The sequence below is a fragment of the Sprattus sprattus genome (assembly GCF_963457725.1).
Source record: "Sprattus sprattus genome assembly, chromosome: 3".
NCBI lineage: Eukaryota > Metazoa > Chordata > Actinopteri > Clupeiformes > Clupeidae > Sprattus > Sprattus sprattus.
Window position 1 is genome coordinate 17,762,609 of NC_137922.1, and position 13,113 is coordinate 17,775,721.

A 13,113-nucleotide genomic window follows, 5' to 3' on the forward strand; every position below is an offset into this window, starting at 1 on the left:
TATTATCCTCTAAAACCCAATTATCTGACAATGAATTATACAGGTCAACATGGGGTAAATATTACAAAGAATAAATGTTTATGTTTAAGAATAACCAGACTTGAGACCCCATACGTGCTTGTGTGCCACACTGTGTAGACTACTGTATCTAGAACAACCTTATTGGGTCATAAATGAATGTCCTTATTCTCAGAAGTGTACAACTAGTTATCAACCAGGGGTTCAGGCCTTGGGCTATGTAAAGCACTTGGAGACCATGCCTATTGTTAGGGGCGCTATGTAAATCAATACATATGAATTGGATTGAATCAGCCAGTGCTGTGTGTAAAGTTAGCATGCTTTCCCTTCGTGTGTCTCAAAGAAGGGTATGGGAAATGGTTGACTGTGTAAAGTGGGGGAGGGAGAAGAGAGGGATAATGTACAGGGTGCTTTACCTTCTTCACCGTTGTGTGTAACTAGAGACTATTATTCCATGGGGGAACAGCAAAGCCACCAACCGTGACCTTCGACCTCTAGACAAGCCACCAGAAATCAATTGTGACACTATGGGTAACGCCTGGATTTTTTAGAGAGCATTAATACCTTCCCTTTGAAGTCAAAACTTTCACAGTCTTGCCATTATATTATATGATCATGGCTAAGCCTGGCTCTGTGTTGAAGTGGTCTAGGCTTAGGTAAGAATTAGATTGAGTCCTGGTGACAGCCTTTTTGCCCCTAGGATTTTAACATTCATATGCATAGTAATTCATAAATATCCAAAGATCGCTTTATATCAATTATTCATTTTGAGAAGTGTAGTTTGAATTAAGAACATATTACAAGGTGCATACCTTATAATTCAATGTGGCAGATTTAAACACTATCTGGCTAACAGTGTAATTCTGTCCATATTGTCCTATGGTGAGATGAGCAGTCTGTGGTGTTAGGGTGAGTGAAAAATAATCCGAAATTCCATAAATCTCTACACTCTAGGCTTACATCATGGCCACAATTAATACGATTGTGAGATTTCAAACCAGAGCCAGATTTCAAAAGTTAACCCGGAAACCATAACTAATACAAGTGTGACTATCTTCTTAGCAGCCTAACAAGAAACAAGAAAAGCCCTTTTATTTAAAGCTTGTTATTGGCCTTGGGTGTTTAATACTTCTCGACCTGAAAAATCTGATCCAAGCAGGTTATTGGTTTTCAACAGCAGTGCATGCCACTGCTGCAAGTCAGACCTTGGCCACTATCCCCACTGCCAACTTCCCATTCTCCAATACAAAGCAACCCTATAGCCATTGACACCAGTCAATGACAAAACAGTGCACAAAATAAATCCCACAATGGACGAGGGGAGAAGGTAGTGTCAGAGTACCAGACAGATACTCCAGAAACCTCTATTTCCAATGCCTTGGTAGCAGATATGCAATGGTTATTATGGCTGTGAACGGAACTGATACCGAAAATGCAAAAGGCTTTAGATGTCAGCCACTAAAGTGTATGGCCTCTTTCATTTCATTCTTTAAACAGCAAACAGTGGCATCGACTATAGACATAGACAGAGAGAATATGTCAGAATATGTATTCTGGCAAGAACTCTTCCTACGTGTGGTGATACAGAGGACCCCCATCCATGGTCACATACGAAGAATTACGCTGAGGAAAGCACGCTTGTGATTTGCCAGGTCTGAACCTCCCTTTCAGTAGCCAATTTACTGAGTTTGGGGGCGGACCCACCTTCAGCTAGGGATATATTGTGTGGAGTACGCTATAGCAAGCTGGGTACTACTCCGTTGAGCAGGGGCGAAGGTACTCCAGAGAAGGACTTTTGCCAACGAAGGGACACTAAAGCAAGTTTAACCATCCACGACAGAAGGAAATAAAACTAATAACCAACCAGACACAATGTCACAAAACAAAGACGAAGGTGGATGGGCGAAGTCTGTGTGGGATTCAGAGAGAAAGGAATTTCTCGGACGCACCGGTACTAGTTGGTGTGAGTATACATTTAATTCAAAACATAGATCTGCAGGTATGACTGGTGCTTTCGAGGGACACGGAGGGTGCATTGGTATGTGATCAGATTCGTTAATGTAGCTATGGCGATGTAGACAGTAACATAGCCGACGCTATGCTGTCTCATCACGACTCGATGCAACACCTGTTTGATTTGACTTTGCAGCGATTGTTGTACAGAGCAGTGTGAAGCCTGCCCAAACGTAAAACATTAATCGTGGTTTGAAAATACAGATTCAGAAGTGTTTATGAAGACTGACATACTGATGGCTTCCCCCTGTCTTTTGGAAACGAATTGTCACATTTAGCTTTAAATGACACTTGCTTAGTATCGACACAAAATAGGTAATTGGCTTGTTTAAATATGAGCAGGTGTTTCTTGCCGCGTCCCTGGGCGTTACTGCCGAGCAAGGCAAAAATGTGATTGTGAAGGTTGTTGGGCGAACACTGCAAAATGTATGAAATGTCATTGTGACAGTCACTTGTTTTATTCAAGCTTGATTTGACTAAACTCGCACATGCCTTATAGCTTTCACGTGTGCGCGCTGGTATGACCTATTGCGCAGTTGGAACGATGATTGTAAGTAGCCGTAAGTATTATCAGAAAGGGGATATGTGGTTAGATGAATTGGAAGGCGACTCAAAATATCACGAACCCCGGTCGCTATGACTTCACTAGTCAGCTCATAACTGTGTAAGGGTTAAAAATGCATCATCGTCCAAGGTGAGTCAAGGTGATCCGGCCTTCTCGTTTGGATCCAAAGGGTGCATCTGCCTGCCTGTGGTTCTAGTGTCAGTACAGCCAGCAATAGAAAATAAATTGATCAGCCGGCGTTTTCTTGCCCTGTCATTTCCAGTAATGGCTTAGTGTCCTGTCCTGAATATCAGCCCAATGACATCTCCCTGCATCTGACTACTCATCTGTATGAACGAAAATCGGAGGTGATGTTTCCTTGCCATGTAGTTAATTCATCCTCAAGTCTAAGCACTGGATAAAAGTTAATCGAAACTCTAACGCGGATGCGACCTTGAAACTGCGCCCCTGCAAAAAATGGAGAACAAAAAAATGTGTTGAATTGTTGAGACTCAAGTGTCATTTATAATATGGTCTCCCAACATAGGTTATTTAGAAGTGTAAGCAGAGGTTGTAGTTTTATATGCATCACACTCTAGGAAAACGACTCCAGACTGATTAGTATGCGGTAGGCTACTGCCAAACTGTGGATGTCACGACTGGATTTTTGAGCTTGAAGAAAAAGTATTTTTCTGAAAATGTGTACGCACTCGTAGGCTTCGCTCATTACTCTCGTACTCACGTTAACCTCTATTAAGTGAAATGCTGGGGGGGAAAACGATGACCTTGGTGATGATCTATCATTGGCTGTTGCACCATTAGCACACCTTTGCTGATTCAACTCCTGTCGTGACGCTAGTGTAATGGGTTCAGCTGAGAAGCAGTCAAACCACCCCGTCGCATGTCATTTCACGTGAACCAACATGTCTATTTCAGTCAAATTTTTAGAAAACATGATATGTTTAAAATGTCGTTATCGACCAGGGTACTGTTTAAAGAGGAGGTGGCAGTCATTTTTGCGCCATTCACCTTTGATATACACTTTCAACACCGCTTCTCTGAACATTGTCTTTGTGGCATAATAAACGCCGATACGGTATAAATGTAGTATAAATCCATATATGAACTTGAATGGCATAGCACAGTATTGTTAATGGACGCTTAAATATAGTCATTGGGATTAGAATTAGGACTTTAACCTCATAGGATTACAAATCCATACTGCAGACCTGCAATGTGACAATGTATGTCTTTGGTTAATGGTATATTTGACCACTGATCTTGGGGTGGTTTTAAGGACATTACTGCTGCAGTACTGCCATTGCAGTCGTGTATAGGAGACATATGCAATGTCGTCTCTCTGGAATTGCAGTGTTCACCAAAATGACTTGACAGGTTCACAGGAATTTTCTGTAGCTTTGGGCTCAGGTGTCAGGCTACCACTTTAATTATAAGTGAGCATATCTAAGAAACCAAAATCTTTTTCGTTTGCTTAAGGTCATTTGCTTGTCAATAACTGGGTCTTTTCATCACCTTTCTGCAGTTCACGCTGCCTTTTTAAAAGAAAAATGATGTATTCCCATCTCACAAACATTTCTCACCTTGTTTGGGGATCGGGTGGCATTTTGGCAAAACCTTAGGAGAAGTTTAATCCCTGGTTTTGTTTTCAGTGGTCCTTAGCCCAAACACCCCCCATTGCCATGCCACCCTCTCCCGCCCACTCCCCGCGACATCCGCACGACAGTAACACTCTTGTTCTCTCCCCACAGTTAAAATCATTGGATTCTACATCATCTTCTATTCATTCCTAGCCGGTATATTTGTTGGCACAATCCAGGCTTTGCTGCTTACCCTCAGCACCTACAAACCCACTTGGCAAGACAGAGTCTCACCCCCAGGTAAGGACACACCACTCCACTCTCAGGTGTGAGGACGTACCTTTAAGTGTTTGTTTGTGGTCACAATAAACAAGCTAGTGTGGTCCTTTTTTCTGTTCTGTTTTTTTTAATTTTTGTTTTGGTAGAGCAGCATGAGTGTGTGCTTTGTAGAATTTGTTCGAGATGGTGAGCACATAGAAGCCTTCATCGGCAGTGTGCGGAGGAGTGTTCACCTGCAGTGTGGATAATGGCATGTTTGAACGGTTATGATCTGATTTAAAATGATGCATGTGGTTGAATAACTTGTCTCTTTCAAGTAATGTGCATGGCACTATGCTGGCGTAGGGAGCGTGAACTCTGTGACTTTGCAGCGGACTTTGCAACTCATCCAGCTCTTTTTAAATGGCGATGGCAGTTGTGTATCTTTTGAATGGCCATGGAATGTAATGGTCTGGAGAAGTTGGCCTCAGGCATACAGTTTAGGAGAAGGCTGTTGGTGGTGGTGTGGTTAGCGAGTCCCCCCCCCCCCCCCCCCCCCCCCCCTTTATCCACTTAGTTAGCTTTTCAGGGCAAGAAGGGCAAAAGATGAGGCAAATGTCCTCATTTCCGTGGATTTCCAGTCACCATTAACACTATGTAGATCAAATTGGCTGTTGGCATAGTTACTTCAGCTACTGTATTACGTGTTGCATTGCAATTAGCTGTCCAACTCCACTAATTTGTTGAATAAGGGTTAGGGGATACCAAAAATCGCTATTATTGCCACAACATTCTTGCTTCTCTGGTGGGTGGGAGCCCTGTGAGAAAAGTTTCCATTGTGGGCGGGGTCTCTGATAACCAATGAGGAACGTCCTCTTTTGTAAAGGAGAGGTGCTACTCCAGAGTAGAATGGTCTCCATCTAGCCACAGATGTAGGTCACTTATAGGCTAAGGGGTCTTTACGTTTTGATACAATCACAAAGCAGAAGGAGTTTGTATGGGGTGGCTAGAGCAAGGGTAAAAAGGTACAGTGTGTAGTTTTTAGTGGCATCTAGTTGTAGAAATATAGTATTCCTACTACATTTTCATTAGCGCATAATTACGTGTAACTATGCCTCATTATGTTTTCGTTAGCTTAGAATGAATGAGCCCTTTTGTATCTATATATTGGAGCAGGTCCACTTCTACAGAGTTCGCCATGTTTCCACAGTGGCCAGAACGGACAACCCAAAAAAAACGGCCCTAAAAACATAACATTTAACGGAGGTATTAATAATGTTTCTGTCTTCCCCTCACAGGATTATCACATGCACCTCGTTCAGAGAAATCCGAACTGTCCTTTAATTTGAATGATGTGGAGACATACTTGAAATATGCCAAGGCCATGAGGGACTTCTTGGAGCCCTACAGTGAGGAGAAGCAAAAGGATCAGTTGAAGTATGAGGACTGTGGAGGTAAGTATCCTCAGATGGCAATATACAAACATAAATGACTTTTTATTAGTTAATAACATCTTTAATAATTTTATAAGATACCTAACTATTAGGAAAGGTGAAACGATTCATCCTTCTCTCATTATTGTAGAAGCCCAGAACTAGAGGTTTGAGTTAAATCTAGAACCCTCTTTTTGGTGTAACGCTCATTAAAAAAAAACTTGAAAATCTTTGTTCACTTGCAAAGGGTTCTGTGGTAATTCCGTGAGAAGGGGTCTACCATAAGAAGTGATAAATATGATGGATTTTATTTTTTTACTAAAAGTACAGATGGTGTCACTCCCCATAAATTATGTCCTGTTCATCATGCTGTCATTCTTTTTAATTAGGACCAACTCTGATTCATTCTCCTCATTATTTAATCATAAATACTTAATAGACATGATGTTGGGATGATAAACAAAAGTGATCATAGGATTGTTTAGTTCTCAACCTATATTCAAAATGGATTGCTGTTTGTAAGTAGTAATAACCCAAGCTTACATCGATACATGAGTGGAACTGACTTAAACCTCAACTTAAACCTGATGACATATCCAGGCTCACCTGAAGACTACAAGAATCGGGGTGACCTTGAGAGTGACATTGGCACCAGAAGAGCCTGCCGTTTTGAGCGGTCAATTCTTGGGCCATGCTCTGGAATCAGCGACCGCGAGTTTGGCTACAAGGAGGGAAAGCCTTGCGTGATTGTCAAGCTGAACAGAATTGTGAATTTCCGACCAAAGGTAAATAACTAGCTTCCTGGACACAGAAGTGGCCTTTCTTGATTTAATAAAGTGAAATTGTCTTCATGGATTGGTATTGGCTATCCTTCGTTGATGTTGAAGGAATACTCTCACCTGGCACTTGAGTACTTCCTGAATGAAGTGACATTACGTTATTTGTATGCTGAAAGTTGATCTCATCTCTCATTGGTTTACAGCCTCCAACCTCCAATGAAAGCGTCCCGGAGGAAGCCCAGTTTAAAGTTCAACCCAATCTGATCCCACTCTACTGCACCCATAAGGTATCTGTTTTCAGCTTTCTGGTTTACACAAGTAAAAACAGACCAGAAAATATCAATTTGAGATGTACCGTATATATATATATATATACACTGCAAAGTCCTACCCCTTTTGTAAGGAACATAAATGCTGTAGCACATTCCAGATAGCTTCATATTAACACACTGCAAGGGCAGATCATTTCAGACATAGTGTTGTTTTTTTTAGGTAATCTTATGGTCGAATTTGTGTACTTCCATCATATAATCCTGTCTTATCCTTTCAGAGGGAAGAAGACATTGGCAAAGTTGGTGAGATTAAGTACTACGGCATTGGTGGCGGTTTCCCCATGCAGTACTATCCGTACTACGGCAAGGCACTGCACCCCCAGTACCTCCAGCCACTGGTGGCCATCCAGTTTGTGAACCTCACCTTCAACGAGGAGCTGCGCGTCGAGTGCAAAGTGTTTGGAGAGAACATCTATTACAGTGAAAAGGACCGTTATCAGGGACGCTTTGACATTAAGTTCATGGTCACCAATTTATGACCTCAGCAATGACACGCACAATAGGCATTTCTTCTCTGACCTCTCCTCCTTTCACGCCTCCATCTAAAATCAAACTAAAGTAATTTAGGAGAAGACAAAAAAACAAGAGATGACATCAGAATCAGAGTTTGGTCTCGAACAAAAAAAAAAAAAACATTGCCACATATAGGACCTACACTTAACCTGTACGCTTTCCACTAGCTTTTCTGCTTCTGTCTAGGGTTAGATCGCAAAACTTTGGGAGGATTAGCAATAGCATAAAAGTATGTACTCTTCTATAAAGGTGAGTAGTCTTTGAGCCACATGACATATCCAGTTATTCCTGTAAATGAAAATTCCACTACTGATGTAGCGATGCAGTGTTTTTGTCCATTTTAAGTGATGTGTGGTTTAATCGATTTTCTTTTTCTTATTGGATTGTACAGTAGTTACATGTTGGTATGTGCTTTTTTTTCAAAGCCATGTTGTAATCTTTTTTTTTTCCTCTTATGTGAGCAAGCTTTAGAAGTCAAAGATGTGTATATCTATGTATGTATGCTTGCTTACTGAAAATTCGGGTACGGTACACTATGATCTCTTAAGGTCTGTGTGTGTTTGTGTATGCGCGTGCGCACGCGCAAGTTGGGTGGCTGCACTCCCTAAAGATTCCTTTTGTTCTTGTTTTTATTTTCTTCTGGTCACTACTTTGTATTCTTTCCTTAAGTATGATTGTGGGAGAATTTTTTTTACTACACTTAATTTCTTCTTTTTTTTTTCATAGAATTACCCATACAAGGGAAAAGGGGCATAATCGTGTCTCTCTCTCTCTCTCTCTTTTTTTTTTGATCAGAAATGTTTTTCTCTTTCTTCCAGTCTCTTACACCTTTGCCTTTTCTAGGGGTAATGGTGCTGACTCCAGTGCTTTTTAAAAGAAAAAATCTCCTTTTAGTGGATGCATCACATGATGTGGTGGTACTTTTTATAATGATTTTATTTTGTTTTGTTTTGCCATTTACATGGTGGGACAATTTTACATTTCTGCAGTTTTACATTTTATTTTGTTTTATGCAACAGAATCGTGTCATGTCTAATTCCAATACCAAAGTCACTGTGGGAGGAACAGTAGAAATGTATCAGAAAGATTGCAGTGCCCCATAGTCAACGATATTTTTGTCGATGTTGAGTGCTCATTGAATGTCCAACGTCAGCCCAACATCAGAGGTCAAATGTGGAACTATCAAGTTCATTGAATAATTTATTTAATCCAGATAAACATTACCATGAATAAAGTGGAGAAACTAGTTCCTTGTTGTTTGTAGTTTGTTATTAGGTGCCTGAAGGTGTACATTTACATTTAGTCATTTGGCAGACGCTTTTGTCCAAAGCGACGTACAAGGAAGAGAACAATCAAGCTAAGAGCAATAAAACCTGGTGTAACAATAAATACTGCTTTTTTTTCTTCAAAAAATAGAAAACGACATAGAAAGGAAAAAGAAGTGCGGGACTGTCACTGCTTAAGTGCAAGTTAGTGTAATCGGAAGCATTGCTTCTCAGAAAAATTGAGGCGTTATGAACATGGTTTTCAGGTAGTGGCATTACATCAGTGAGGGCATGACCTTTCTTACACCCAGAAATGTGCCACATGCCCAGACACATGTATCATCTCTCCTGGTTTGTCAACTTTGACTAAGTGTCAGTCTAAAGATGTGTTTTCTGTTGCTTATCTATTGTGAGCGACATTAGCGGCAATGCTGCCTATCATTGGTTCTGATAAGGATAGGGTTAATCCCTGGCATTGCTATAAGCCTCAGTGGTTTGAATGCAGTCTTAAGAATTTAGTAGTTGAGGCCAAACTTAAATTTGTGCAAATTTGACCTGAGCTTTATGAACAGTTTAAGCTCGTCTCTGACTGACTGCAGGGAAAGGGTGATAACCCAGATGGTGGCTGATCTGGACCAGCCAAGGCCAGAGCCAACCGCTACCTGGTGAAGTATCAGATGGCAAAAGATCAGCCTTTTCCAGTTACACAATGCAGGATACACTGGTGCCATAGACCTGGGGTAGGAGTGAGACTTAGGAGGGTGAGTAGTAACTGTAGCCAGGGGATACAGGGCTGTGCTGTAAGTCAACCTCACTCCCTGACAATTCAAAGACGTGTGTTGCGACCCAGCTTGTGGGGCAGCAACATAAATTAGAGACAGACTACAGAGTATTCAAAAATAGGGGTTTCTTTCGATAATACAAACATACAGGAAAAATTGTAAATGCCAAAACCCAAAATGTGCACAAGCATCAAAAGCATGGTGAGAATGCAAGGCCCGTTCTGAGGGTGAACAGCATGGCTTTTATCCACACCGCCTCAGGTGTGGACAATGAAGCTTATTATGCCCATTCACCACCAAAAGGCTGTTGCACTGCCACTGCAAGGCCAGTGGGGTTGTAGAGGGGCGTAACACATGCTAGCGGCATACGCTAGCACCCATGGGTTTTTGCCTAGTGGCTAGCACGCCTGGCTCCCATGTCCAAGGTTATAAGTTTGTGTCCGTTGTGGGACTGTCCTGTCTATACGAGCTGGACTTGTTCCAGAGCCAACTGCTTTCAGGTAAAGGATCACCTTTCCCAAGAGGGACTCCTCACCTCTGTTCTGTGTGCGCTCTCCTTCACTGCCCCATTTGTGATTTAAGAAAAAATACACATCAGTCCATACATATTATCTAAACTAAACTACAGAAATCCCAGGGTAAGAACATGTATGTGGGGCAATGCAAAAGTTTTAGCTGCTGATGCTGCACTGTGCAGGTGGTGGCACAAGGCATTCAGTGTAAGTGTCAGAGACTGCTCTGACTGCAGATACTGAGAGGTGGATTTTTTAATTAGGTTAAAGAGTTGGAGCACAGCAGCTTAGCTATTTAACACTGGAGCCACTCATGTATAAGGGTGCACGACAAAGACCTAGAGCTGTACTCCACCCTGGCCTCAGGAACAAGATATTAAACACTGCAGTATATATTTTTTTCTAAAAGCTTATTAGAGGTCATTTCCAGGAAATTATAATAAATAAAGTAATAATAATAATAAAAAATGTACATGCTGATGATTTACAGATACAATCAGTTGGTTTTATGAAGCATAATGCTCTGCAAGTCAGATGTCAACAATCAACACCCCAGTCACACCAGTTTCTAAAAACACACACACACACACACACACACACACACACACACACACACACACACACACACACACAACACACAGAGGCTCTTGTTGAGTAATCAAATCTTTCTGCGGAAGCCAATTAGTGCTGTGTCATGAGCTAGTCTTTGGGGACAAACCGGCCACTGTTTTCCTAATGAATTATGGTTGCTCTCTAAAGTGCCACTCACTATCCTGGGATTCTTGTGTGACTCCTGTGTCCTTCAGAGGCTTCCAGAGTGTCCTCCATGTTTGTTATTATAGCCTGGGAATCTAGGAGCCTGTTTACTGTGCCATGCATCATGGTATACATTTGGGCATTAGATATTGTGATCCCAGCACTCATTATCTATCCACTAAGCACACTAGATATATCCCCAGCTCCCATTAGATAAAAAAGTATGAAGTATAAAAGGCTCAAATATGTGGGAAAATAGGGAGTAGTTTAATTAATTATCCTGTTTTGTGGGGAATACCAAAAACATTTTTGACTAAAAATGTTGGTGTATTACCTGCAATATTTTAATGCATGTATGTATGGTTTTCTATGATTTACTGAAGTAATCCTAAAATGTCTGCACAAGGATCATTAGCCTAAAAGTGCAGGCTTCCCATGTTAAGACATTGATTGATTTTACAGAACAGGGTGTTTGTGTCCATCTTTGTCTGTCTAGCTACCTAAAAGCATCCTTAAAGTCTTGGGATCTCTACTAGGGCTTTGGCAGGGAAAAGTTGTAGAGTGAGAGTGATTGTGCCTCTGTTCTCTGGTCTGTTCCTCCGGTCGTTGGAGTTGGTAGCCACAGATGCATTCTGATAACATCTTCCCTTCAGGACACTGTGTGCTTCCCAACCAGCCTCTTAAAAAGGAGGCATTCTCCCAGGCTAACAGGCCAAGCCTATGGCAAATGTCCATCCATTTTTTCAATTTAATTAAGGAAAGGCCAGAAACTTCAAAGTAAGGTTCTGTCATACTAATCAGAGTACAAAAACTCTTATGGTTTCACATAGTCTTCACAGTGTAATGAGTTTTCTGTATCAGTAATAATAGTCATGGCTAGGATTCCACAGCCATGGGTATTATGTCAGGATGAGGAAGTGAAATTATTGAGGGAAAATGTCGATAAAGCACTAATCAGATTACCTACTGAATAATAGTTACAACATTCACAAATCTATGCGCCTAAATATGCAATGTTGTGTGAACACACGTCTTGTGCACATGGACTTCATCACTGGCTTACTTGGCAGCTTGTTGACATATTTGTCCTCCATGACGAATGCATCACTGTTAAAACTGTAATTATCTCTGTGAAGCTTTGGAGCCATGAAATTGTCCTGCCCTGTATATCCAAAGGAAGGACAGAAGCCACTAGGGGGAAAAAAGGTGGGGGGGGGGGGGGGTGAGGGTGAGGTTCGGTGCAGACGAACTGTGCACTGACAAAAGCAGTGACCTGCTGAGAGATGCAGGAAAAAAAGGAAGCAGCCAGCTGGGAGACACTCCGTGGGGCAGGAACAGGGATAATAGGGTGACAGAACAAAGAAGGACTGGTGGATACAGTGAGCTGATCCAGGATCAGGGGAATTTGGTTTCATCCTTATTGGGGTTAGTGTCAGGCTAACTGGAAAACAGCCCTGAGACCTTTATTTAAAGGGATATACCATTTTTACTATCAGGAAGGTGCTCTTGGAACACTTGCTCAATTTCCTCTACCCAGGTAGCACTCTTCAAATGAGTCAATGAAATGTGTTGAGGTAGTGTGTCATATTTTGAACTGTATGGATTAATTTAGGAATCGGCCGGCCGAGAACTAATTTTTCGTGTTTGATGAAATGACAGAGAAATATGTTATATGAAATGTTTTAGAAGGTTATGGAATAACCTTGATATGCCATGACAAGGAGAGCAACTACATGGGACTGTATCATTATGTGGTTACAGAATTGCATGTGAATGGCTTCCAATCCAGGACAATTAAGGCCAATTTACAGCGTGACGAAAGAGTCAGCTTGACAGAATTATGGTCATGGAACACAGGGACCCTTCAGGGCATTTATAGACCTGCAGGAGCACCAGAACCGACAATATCCCTCCTTATGAAAGCTCATAACCTGCACCCTTCAAGTTAGCGAGCTAACAGGCTAAAAGCATTTGCAGTAGAGGGCAGTATACATTAGATTACATTACAACACAGTTGCAAAGCCCACATTCCCCACTTGTCTGACCCAAAGGTAATTTTTTTAAATATTATTTCAAGATCAGTTAAAACGGTGAAGACTATAAGGGTCCATGTTATATGATTTAAGAGACAAAGCGATTTAATACTGAGTAGGAATCACACAAAACCATTTGTGTTGTTGTAGGACAGGGCTAACCAAACAATAAAGCTGAAATCTTCTGACTGATTTCAACTAGACCGATGATTTAAGTAACGACTGAACTGCATCTTCCTCTCCGTATTTATAAGGGGGTTAGGATGAGGGACAGCAG

General features: G+C 41.4%; 1 protein-coding gene across 1 annotated transcript; it reads left to right on the forward strand.

The window, feature by feature from the left end:
- The first annotated feature begins 1,781 nt into the window (after positions 1-1,781).
- On the forward strand, positions 1,782-8,695 carry atp1b1b (ATPase Na+/K+ transporting subunit beta 1b). Its single transcript, XM_080835028.1, has 6 exons — positions 1,782-1,981; positions 4,345-4,473; positions 5,730-5,885; positions 6,465-6,649; positions 6,847-6,930; positions 7,194-8,695. The coding sequence occupies exons 1-6, from the start codon at positions 1,891-1,893 to the stop codon at positions 7,452-7,454; spliced, it is 906 nt and encodes a 301-aa protein (XP_080691154.1). The 5' UTR covers positions 1,782-1,890; the 3' UTR covers positions 7,455-8,695.
- The last annotated feature ends 4,418 nt before the right edge of the window (positions 8,696-13,113 follow it).